General features: G+C 40.8%; 1 protein-coding gene across 1 annotated transcript; it reads right to left on the reverse strand.

Annotated features, from left to right (window-relative positions):
- Positions 1–389: 389 nt before the first annotated feature.
- CCR4 (C-C motif chemokine receptor 4) lies at positions 390–11,153 on the reverse strand. The gene is made up of 2 exons (XM_044419160.1): positions 11,117–11,153; positions 390–2,571 (listed from the first exon to the last, which is right to left on the reverse strand). Exon 2 carries the CDS (start codon positions 2,556–2,558, stop codon positions 1,479–1,481), a length of 1,080 nt encoding a protein of 359 aa, XP_044275095.1. The 5' UTR covers positions 2,559–2,571; positions 11,117–11,153; the 3' UTR covers positions 390–1,478.
- Positions 11,154–11,680: the final 527 nt, after the last annotated feature.

Raw genomic sequence — 11,680 nt, forward strand, 5'->3', positions numbered from 1 at the left:
ACTTTCTATTTTTGATTGAGCAAGCAATGCCTCTCCAGCTGAAAGGAGGAAGACCAAGGCAAGGTGTGTGCTCATAGAAATTGTACTTCTTGAAGAAACTGGGAGATTTTCCTCTTAACATGGAGCTCTCATGGTGTTCCATTCAAGGAACTGTGCAAATCCACACTTCCTTAACTTCCACAGTCCTGTAGTAACACCAGTCATACAAGCCAGTATGCTTTCTTATTCTTTTGCGATAGCTATAGCAGTCATTTCGCTCCAGGTGTTTAGAATTAATTTTCCTTTGTATTTTATTTTCATACAGCTTGCATAAACTCATTATAGACCTATCCTTTTCACATGCAAACTGTTTATTAAGAAATATATTCATTATAAAATAGCAGTAATATTTCAAAAGCATTAACAGTCAAGCAAAAATAGAAATGTCTTTACAAGTTTTTACTGAACACACACATTTTTGAGAACAATTTCTAGACATGAAAATACAGAAAACACTTGGGCATGATGACAGGGATATAAAATCTTCTCTTCTTTTACAAAAACGGAAAGATGAACAACAGAGTCAATAATATCCTCATGTGTAGAGCCAATATTAAAACAAGGAGAAGTCAGGCAATGTGCATAACAAGGTAATATAACTGAAAACCATACACAATTAGTGCAAATTGAATAAAGTTCTACTATATATAGAAGAAAAATCCCAGAAGATGGAAGGACTTTGCAAGCAGATCTTATATGGTGACTTGAAAGGAAACCCATATAAGATGATTAATCTCTTAGCAGGTACTTGAGTAATCACATTTTTGAGGAGGTGTAAGCTAATAAGCATAAAGCACTTAAAATCTGCATGACTGCACTATTCAGTGCGCTTGGTGCTGCCATGCATAAGGCTTTTGTTGCAAGGGTGGTTTTTTTGTCCATATATCAAGCCTCTGAGTTTCAGGAAAGCAAACTGATCACTAGCCTGAATCAAGGAATATTATTCCTTTGCTTATTCCAGATCTTCAGTCACTGAAGTTCAATGCAGTCAGACTGATTAATTTTATGCCATATCTTTCTCCAATTTGATTTTTTTAAAAAAATCCTCTTCACACTGAATTTCCTACATTTGCTAGTTCCCCACAGAGCAATATTTTTGGGCCTGTGGGAACATTTAGAAAGCTGAGATGCTGTTATAGGCCCAGGCAAAATACTGGCTGCTCTGTGATCTGCCTAGTTAGATTTTCCAAGAAAATGGTTGCATGGCCTGGGTTTGGGCCCCAAATGCCAAGGCTCATATTTGTTCCTACAAAGCAAAAGGTGCCCATTTTACAGAAAGAAAAACTGGTGATGTTCTGATTGTTCTTCCAACAATCAAAGAGGCAAAATACTCCCTCCCTACACACCACAAAGTAAACAGACAGGCAAAAATACCCCTAAACCAAAAAGAAATGAACAAAAATGCCTCCCTAAAAACACAACAGCATATTTCAGCATTTTCAGAGAGGCTCTTCATCACTTGTGGACTGAGTGTAGAGTGATCCTGATGATTCGAAGTAGACGGTATCGGGGAATCCACAGGCTTTGCAAAATATTTTTGAAAAGATGTAGTTCTTAAAGAATAGTTTGATGTATTTCTTGAACTTTTGTCCCATGAAGAAGTAGATAATAGGATTAAGAGAGCAGTGAAAAAACGCTACTGTTTGAGTTACCTGAATTGCATAATCCAGGTTTTTGCTGATTTGGCATTCTCTAATAATGCCTATATCAACCAAACACTGTAAGAAAAGGACAATGTTATAAGGGGTCCAAAACAGGAAAAACACAAGCATAACAGCAAAGATCATTTTGACAGCCTTCTTTTTCTTATTATTTCTGCAGCGCAGCAGGGTCTTCACAATCTCTGTATAGCAAACCAACATGACAATGAATGGCACAAGAAGGCCTAAAATGTTGGTTTCCAAGGCAGTGAAGAGATTCCATGTTGTCTGATTCTTGAAGTACACTAGCTTGCACATTGTATAATTATACTCACTAACAGATTGGCTGAATATTATTTCTGGAATAGCAGCTGTACCAGCAATCACCCATACAACAACACTAGTCACAATGCCATGGCTGACAGTTCTTGCTTTCAAAGCAAACACAACATGAACAATGGCAAGGTACCTGTCGATGCTCATGAGTACAATGAAAAAGATCCCACTGTAAAATCCAACCTGGTAGACCCAAGAGATTAGTTTACAGAAGCCATTTCCAAACACCCACTCATCAGCCACGAAATATGACCAGAAAGGAAGAGCCAAAACAAAAAGCAAGTCGGAGATGGCAAGATTGAGCAGGTAGATATCCGTCATGGTTCTCAGCCTCTTGTATTTCAGCAGCACCAAGACGACAAGGAGATTCCCTGCCAAGCCAAACAGGAACACGAGGGAGTAAAATGTGGGAAGGAACCAAGAACGAAAACGCCTCACTCCTGCTTTGCTGCATGGGGCTGGGGTGTCATCATAACTATAATCATACACCGAATACTGCGTGAATATCCTGGTGATGTTGTCTGCTTCAGGGATAGTTGTCATTTTCCTGTGAAACCTAAACAGAAGGATAAAATTTGTCAAAAGCAGACCATGCAGGCAGAGAAGCTGAAGGGGGTGGGAGACAATTTCAGAGAATTTCTCCAGGGGCAGGAGAAATTGTCCAACAGTTTTGCACACGTAAAGCTCACCATTGGCAGGGCATATAGCACAACTGTTTCCTTTAATTAAAGGACTCCCCTGCCTCCCGTTTTGATTTGGAGAACCTCTAGGGAAGGGCACAAATTAATTTAAGAAGGAATTTTGAGGCCAGTTGGATGAGAAATTAATTGGCTGGCTTTCTATTCTGGGAAATTTAGATCCATCTTAGGAATTATTTTTAGAATTACACATATATATGTGGATGTGCAGATTCTTGGCATGTGGTCCCGGACTCCCAAACCTGTAAGTGCCTAGCAATGGCCCTGGGAACAGTGATCCTACAGAGAAGGACACATTCTTATGCCACCTCAGGTAAACACCACCACTCCCAAAACACAGTCCATGAGCAGTCGTTTGACATTTTTTCCTCCTCTGAATTTCCTTTCTAAAGCCATGTATTTGCTATCAAACTGAATGCAAGTGGCTGAAAATGTGGGAGACATTTTTGGCGCAGCACTATTAACATGGGAAATTTCCTTTCTTCCCACTCAAAGTGGGCTTAAAATGCTATGCAATGAGGGCTTCTGGACAGGGAGAAGGACCAGATAGCAGTTGATCCCTGTGGATGAGCACGACTTACAGAGTAGGGCTGGCGAAGCCATAGCACACAAGGCAAATGCTTCCAAATGTGCCCAGAGCTCTTCTCCCCAAATCAGCAGTGGATTTTAAAAGATATATTTTGGGGCGCAGTAAATGGCGTCTGCAGCTTGAACATGAGTGTAGGGATAACTTTGAAACAAACTAGATTTATAACACCCAGTTCAGTAGAGACACCTTTTCCCCTTCACTTTTTCCTACCAACAAAACCACCAATGACTTCCTTCTGTTTTTCTCAGTGCACTTAGTGATGTCTTGCATAACATTTTTATTGCAAACAGGGCTTATTTATCCATATGTCAAACCTCTGCGTTTCAGGAAGGCAAGCTGATTCCCCTGACCTGTTTCATGGGATATTATTTCCATGCTACCCCAGTTTATTCCAGATTTTCAGTCATGGATGTTTAATGGAGACAGATTGTAGGGGGCACAGTGGGGATGCAGCCCTCTCCCATATCTGCCCTCTCCTGCTCTAAATTTTGTTGAGCCCCAAACACCGTGAGCAACTGCCTTTTGGTGTTTTGAGTCAGTTACTGAAGTTACTGACACACCCCCTGACTGAAAAAATAATTTTTAGGTTCATTTGAAAACTTTTTGCTGGGAGGGAGGTTTTCTGTGTTGGGCAATAATAAAGAAGAATTCAGAAATCCAGAATTTAGTGTAGCCCATGCCTGGGTATTAAGGGTTGCATCCAGCTGTGTTATTCTACTTACTCAATCATGTTGTGCTAGTAAAAACTAGATTCTGAACTATGTATAATAAGAGGATCCAACTGAAGTTACATCTGCACAAGCATATTGCCTAGCTCCTTTCATGTTGCATGAATGCCACAGCCACTATGCAGGATATTTGCCCAAGCAGTCATACAAATTTGCCCAAGCAGTTGAACAAATGTAATACGCCACTGTGTGTGCAATGGGAAATTCTGGTGAAGGTCTGCTAGCCCTGTTTGAGTTTCAGGAATGACACCTCTGGTGTTTGTCAACCCTTAAAAGTAAAAGGGGCAGCAAAGAGTTTATGCTGCTTTCAACTCCCATCTTAAGTTCTAACATAACTCAATAAATGTGTAAACATGTACCAAATATACTCTGTTAATGTATGCAAATAAGACTTTTGATTGTGTCTACATGAGACAGATCTGTGGCTAGGAAACTGGGTTACACATCAGCACTACAAAGTCGCCCAGTAGCGTTATTCCTTTTTTTTAATGTGGTATGTTATGGGGCTTTTAGGGAAATGAAGTGTGGGGAGTGGGGGATGACATTGATTGTAGCAGCCATGCAATTTATTAAGGTGTAGAAGTGCTTGTTCGGATGTGTGTGTGTAGCTTTCAAAGAATCTGCAAGTTGTAGTTCCTGCAGGAGGCATGTGGGGTGGGCACTCTTATCTCTTACTGCAGGCTTTGTAGCTGACATTTGTAGCTCTGCATGTAAATCACTGAAGCCAAGTTTCTGTTGATCTGCTCAACAGGTGTCATTTTTAGACGCAATTGCCTTTTAAGGCTTGTAAGACTAGAACCTTCTTTTGTGATCGCTTCAACGTAAGGGACATGGCGGTGCCCCTTGGACTTTTTCATTAGCATAAAAAGTCCAGCATTAATTCACCATGCTGTATACACAGATACAAGCTGGCAGTCTTTCTTAGTCTTTCTGATGATGAAGACTGCATAAATCAAAGGCTGGGCAACACCAGAGGCTGAATATTAAAATTTATTCCTCTTCCAACCCATAATCAAAGACTATGACCCTTCAAATGTCCAGTTTCTTCAGCCATACCAGCAGATTTTAGTGTCTTTGCACTATTAACAGCAGCATTAACTTATCCCACATGTTGGGGTAACTGACCTCCCCCCCCCCCCTACACCTTACATTCTTTTTTTATTTTTTACATAAATCTACAGTCTAGTCCTCCTAGGACATCATCAAACTCTGCCTAGTAAAAAAAAAAAGTACATACATTTCAGTCTCCTGCCTTTTAAACACCATTTCTCTAAGCCAAAGCAACTCTAGGGCCAAAAATATCCCCAAGATTGCATAAAAATAGCTTTGTGGGGTACTTTTATATCCAAACAAAGGCACAAATGATGGTTAAATATAGGCCATCTTAATCTCTTTTGAACCCCAAGAATCTGAGCAAACAGAATCAAAATCTGTGGAAAGAAAGCTTCTTTATGCTGTTTAAATTTTGTAAGTCAAACTACTGCAATGCAGTTTAAAGGTCAATCAGTCCACATTGATAGGCAGATTTGATTGTTATGCATAGCTTGTGGAAAAAAAATTATATTACCTAAAGCCATTTTTATGCTGACTGAAACCTCCTGGGGGAAACTTGCAGCCAGAGCAAGCGTCATTCATACGCAGCATTTGCCTTGCTGGAGGCATTTGTGTATGGGGTCCAGAATGGCCCCTTATGTGACTAATGCTAGGTTTCATATTGACTGTTCCAGTGAGAGGTAAGATACATGTGGGAGAGAAATATGTAAATATCTTTAGTTATAGTAGAAGAGGCCCTGGTCTTATGGGCCAGGATTGGATATGGCTGCTGAAGCTCCACTGGGTAAAACATCAGCAAAGAAGGCAATCCTAAACATTTCAGCAGGATCCAAAGCACTTCCTGAAAAATGCCTGGAGTTATCCAGAGAGCATTTGAGTACTCTAAAAGTGGTAACAAACAGGATCTGTGTGAATCCAGATGCTAAAACACTTTTTTGAAGCCCTAGTCAGTACTATATGCTATAGACTGGAAGACAAATTAAATCAAGTTTAGTCTAAAGACATTACTGAACCCAAACAGTTCTCAGAGCAGACTGCTCCCATAGACTTGGTGTTGAAATCAGATGGCAGTATAAGGCTTTGTGGAGACTACAAAGTCACTACAAAGTGAACTCTGCAATGAAGTTGAACACATGCCCAATTTATACAGTTGAAGATCGATGTGAGATGTGGGATCTGCCCCTAGAAACTGAAGAGCCTAATGCTTTCCAAAGAGCTTTGGGGGATTTTCACTTGGGGTGACTAGGGCTCCTGTCAAAATCCTGGTCCCTCTATATAATATGGAACTGAGTAGAAAAGTTGTCACAATCACACCAAGCACTTTTTCCCCCTTGGCAGAGTCAGATTAGCCTGTTGGTATGGCTTGGAGTTTTGAGCATTGAGGCAAGTGGGACATTGATTGGAATGTAAGTGGAGAAGGACTTGTGAAGAGTCCAGCTGAACACTGGTTCATCCTCATTATTGAAGTTACTGTGCAGTGGTTAAGGTGGCAGAGAAGTTACTTTTGAAAATCTCCATTGCAACTTCACAGTTTTACCAAGCAGGTGCTTTCAGGTGCTGAAGAGGCTATTACAACCTGATTCTGAGAGGTAATTGGTCTCACCTTAAATAACTTGCTGTGATAAAAATTGCATGAATTTAAATATAAATATTTAAATCCATGCCATTTAATTATAAAATTATCTGTGTTCAGCATTGGGTTCTCCTATTAGGACAGTTCCTTTAACTGAGAGGTGCAGAGCACTGTCTGGTCCAGCTATATTGGTGAAGATGCAGACAAGGTGCTTCAGAGAGATTGACCACCCACGTGTATGATTCAACCCTTGATCCTTTTGACTTGCTACATCTAATGAGGAGATGAGCACTTGGATCTGTGAGGTTCTAAGTTCCTTCTTGGGAAAAGGTGAATTTTCCTTCTTCACAGAAGCAGTAATCAGGCCACACTTGATGAAACCTAACATAGACCCAGAGGTGGACAACCACCACAGGCCATTGGCTGACATATTTTATTTATTATTTATTAAAACATTTTTATGCCGCCCCATTTGCCGAAGCCTCTTGGGCAAGGAGAAGCATGCTTGGTTGCTGATCCACTCCAGATGTTCTTCGAAAAAGTTGAATTTCTAGATCCATTTCAGCCTGAGTTTAGGTCCAGTTTTGGATCAGAAACTGCTTTAGTTGCCCTGTGGGATTACTGTTGCCAAGAGAGAGACCAAGAGCACCACGTTCATTGTCCTGGACCTTTCAGTGACTTTTGATGGTATCCTTCTGGTTTGGGAGATGGGACATTGCTTACATGGGTAGCATTCTTGCCTGGATGGTTACCTCCAAAATGTGGTGATGGAAGATTATTGCTGTGCTCTGTGGCACAAATGTCACAAGTTTCCATAGCACTCAGTTTTATTCTTCATGCTATTTAACTTTTGCAAGAAGCAGCTGGGAGAGAGTATTCAGTAGGTTTCACTGCGATAAATATGCCAGTGATACCTGGTTGTACCTCTCCTTTTTGTCAAACCCAGGTGAGGTAGCAGAAATCCTGACTTGCTGCCTAAAAAGAATAATGAATTGGATGGATGGGCATTTCGCCCCTTTTTGCATGGTTAGCCTTCAGACTGATGCATGTTTTGCACTTTGTCCCAAGTGCATCACACCACCTTTTCTGAGGGAGAAGGAGCTTTGACAGCTATCTGATTTGACAACGTTAAAATGAAGCTAGCTGATTACACTCTGAATCCTTTTAAAAAGGCGGGTTTTGAAGGGCAATGGGGGATTTTTGACTGGGTCATATATAGTGATATGTCCCAGAGAAAAGCCCCTATTGTCCTGTCAAAACTCCCCTTTAAAGGGTTCCCAGAATTTTAACAGCTGGCTTCCTGTTAAAACGGTCAAAACTCTTTTTCTCCTGAAATAGTTTTGGAATGGACTTTTGTACTTTCCCAAACAAGTCTTGTATCACCGTGAGGGCTGTCATGGTAAAAAAGAGGGAAAAATTATGATCTCACCATGAAGGGAGTGTAAATCTCACCTCCCCTTTTTGAGAGATCACTTATGTGTTTGCTTTCCCATGACAGCTTGACCTTCCACTGCTGACAAGAGAAGGCAAAGGAAAGAAAAGGCCTATTTGGACCCTCTTTTGGTCAATCTCTAGGGTTGGTACCTGCTGCACTCTAACTGCAGATACTTTCCTAACACTGTCCCACTGAAGGTTCTGATTTCTGCCCTCATTCAATTGTGCAATTATAAAATCATAATTTTAAAATAAAATTATTTATTTTTAAAATTTATTTATTTATTTTTCATGGGTGAAAAATCACATGTGCACAATAAAAATAATAATTTTTAAAGATTTTTGCAGACCTTCTTTGCATGCAAAAATAATTTTAGTAATAATTTCTCAACCAATGACTGCTTGGATTATAGCAGCACATGAGCTTGGGACTACCATTGGAACATGATCACCTGCTCAGATTTCTGTATGTGCTATTTAAGGTGCAGGGCAGAAGTGAGAAACAAAAGTTGCCATCTCTACAGTGCAGTAGCTGTGTGGAAAAACATGCACATTGTTTGGGCAGTTGTCAATTGGTGTGCTGTCAAAGGAGAAGTGAAGCTCTGATGGTATTTTTGGTAGTGAAGACGGGGGCTGAAGATCACCCACTTCTCAGAGAGGTCAACTTGGTTATATTCCTCTTCCACATTTCCATCCTTTCCTGAGACTAGATGCTTAGGAAAACTGAAAAGCACAAGGTACTTTATTTACTGGATCATGGTATGTGAGAACTACCAAAACTCAGGCTTCCTTTTAGAAAAAGTTTTTTGCTAGGGCTAATATGGCTTGGCTTGGCTTGGCTTTGATAGGGACATAAACAGATTTCATGGCTGCATACATGCTTACCAACAGCACAACCGCAACCGCCAAACATAAGAAACTAGAACACACTCCACTTAGCCCTGTGAAAAACCAGAAATGCCTTCCATAAATGCTCCTTTAAAATGAAGCTAGCTGGCTTTTACAGGGTAAAAAATGTGATCCACTCCTGTAAATGCAGTGAATCACATTTCCCCACTTTGTATCTGAGGAAAGGGTGGAAAAGGTGGAGGGTACCAGGGGTGGCGGTTAATAATTTGGAGTTGCATTACTGTACAATGCCAGCTCTTCCAAATGCTTGAGCTCCTGTCCTCTCCTGTCCTCTCCTCTCTGGACTACACCAGCTTTTCATTCTGCTATTTCTATGTAACACTTGATTCACCATGATCTACCCTCCTTGAAAACAAAGAACATCAACAAAAATCTTGGAGAGCAAAAGAAAGAAACCCTGGGAGATGATGATGGCATCTTAAAAACACCCACAAACTACCACGGGTGAAAAATCACAAGTGCACAATAAATGCCTCATGTAGAAAATCCTCTTAGTTTGGATGTCACAATGACCCATGTTTTTCAAAGCCCTGGTTTACCAGGAAAGAAGTGAGAGGGAACGATCATTCTGGTTCTTGCCACCCCTTTGCCTTGTTTGCTGTTGGACAGAGCTTAGCAATCCAGGGATGGCCTCATCCCTGGGTTTTTTGGTGTGATGACCAAACACAGATTTCTAGGTTCCTGGGGTGAGAGGAGAACCCAGAGCTGTAACCCAGGAACAAACCGTGGACATCCAAATGTGCAAGAGAAGACGTGACTCCTATGACAACAGGGCTTCTCATTCAACGCAGCAGTTATTTTGAGCTTTGTAGCAGCTGTCCATGGTGCTGAACCATGGTGCCCCACCCCATTGGTTCGCCACCTCTATCTTGGATAACTCCGGTAATGTTCAATATAAAAGCTGCAGCAGATAAGGAGACACACTGACATAGGAGTCACCGGATCCCCCTGAACCTTTGTGATTCTGGTAGTGGAAATATTTTTTCTGTAACAGCGGAAGACTACTGTGCCTTTAAGAGATGCACTGGGGTGCAACCAGGGGTGCAACTTGGGGCTGAAGTCCAGGGTCCTGCATTCCTGCCTGCATCAGTGAATGGCAGGTGATGGGGCAGAGGCGGAGAGAGCCAGGGTTGCACATCTGGGGCCAACCGGGACTGACACGGTTCACAGCAGCACATGAGCAAGTGCAGACTGTTGAGTCACCCCAGCCTGGGACCACCACTGGAACATGATCACCTGCGCATATTTCCACATGCACTATTTAAGGCTCAGGGCAGAAGTGAGAAACAAATGTTGGCCTCTCTACGGTGTGGTAGCTATGGGGAAAAACATGTGCACGATGACGACTTCCACTCTGTGGAGAAGAGGTCATGTGCGCCCATTCACATGCAGTGCCTGGCTTTCGGGGGTGTTGAAAATGTCATTTCTCAGGAGTTGATGAATGAAACTGTTGCCCGACTTCGGCAGCAGATGCACACAATTGGGTGCGTACGAGTAGTTGCCCAGAGGCTGGGACAATCGGCACCAACAGACATTAGGGAATTGTGAACTTAGACAGAGTGACCGCACAAAGACACCCTGTATACTTGAACAGAATGGCATTTTTTCCCTTTCGTTCTTTCATGAAAATTAAAACCAATGCATACTGTCTCTTTTCGGTAATTCTATGCATGCTTACCTTGTAAATTGCAACAAACTCCATTGGACTCCAAGGGGCTTGTGAAGTACCAGTAAATAAAGATCCATTGTGCATACATTTTAGGCAATTACAGCTTAACCATCCCTTAAGATATGTCTTATACTATTTAATTTGAGAGTAAATGCCACTGAACTCAATGAGATGTCATTCAGAACAAATAGATATGTGTGCTGCATTTTTATTTCTACAAAATTATGCAACTAAGTTTCTTCACTCCGTAAAGCAATATATATAAATGATAATGTTGTAGCTTTTCTTGTATGCAATCATATATATTATTTTCAGTCTTTCAAAGCATTCAGTAATTCAGCAGCAGAAATATTAATTCACTTGTATTACTCAAACATAATACAAACATAATAAATATTCCTTAAAACTATTTTTTTGTCTTCATAGGGTGGTAAAAAAAGTTACTTACCAGAGTGTGTGGGATTATCTGCCCTCTGAGGAAGTGGTGTATCAAGTGAGGCACAATTAAGTTTAAGTATAGCATCAAGGTGGCTTTTTTTTTTTAATGCTGTGACATGTCGTGTGGGCCGTAACAGGTCTTACTCATATGCAGAGTAAGCCCATTAAATCAAATCCAGCACAGCTAGCTTAACAGATATAATTTCAATGCGGTTATGCCGAGATCCAACCCTGTGAGCTTTATACATGAGTTGCGGTAGAATTAATCATAATCTACTCCCGAACTTTGAAATTACTTTCACAACCTTTCTTCATGCCCCTTAGAGCTGATGAGACACTGCTTTTAAGTCAGAATTAAAATGTTAGTTCCAAGTAATATTTAGCATAATGCCATATAAGCCAGCAATATGCAATCTGTAGCTAAGGTTTTACCCATTATAAGTCATATAAGTAACAGAATCAAAGAATTGATTCTATTCTGTCCAGCAGGACAATTCACCTTATTTACAAGATTATTTGTTCATAGTTTTTGGTTTCTCTTGTTCTTATATTGCAAAATATACTACAAAATAAT

Source organism: Varanus komodoensis, unplaced genomic scaffold (assembly GCF_004798865.1).
Source record: "Varanus komodoensis strain SLA01 unplaced genomic scaffold, ASM479886v1 scaffold10, whole genome shotgun sequence".
Taxonomy (NCBI): Eukaryota; Metazoa; Chordata; class Lepidosauria; order Squamata; family Varanidae; genus Varanus; species Varanus komodoensis.

What these genes read in the sequence shown, in the direction of transcription:
- CCR4 (XM_044419160.1), bottom strand. Translation starts at nt 2,558, where the DNA reads ATGACAACTATCCCTGAAGCAGACAACATCACCAGGATATTCACGCAG.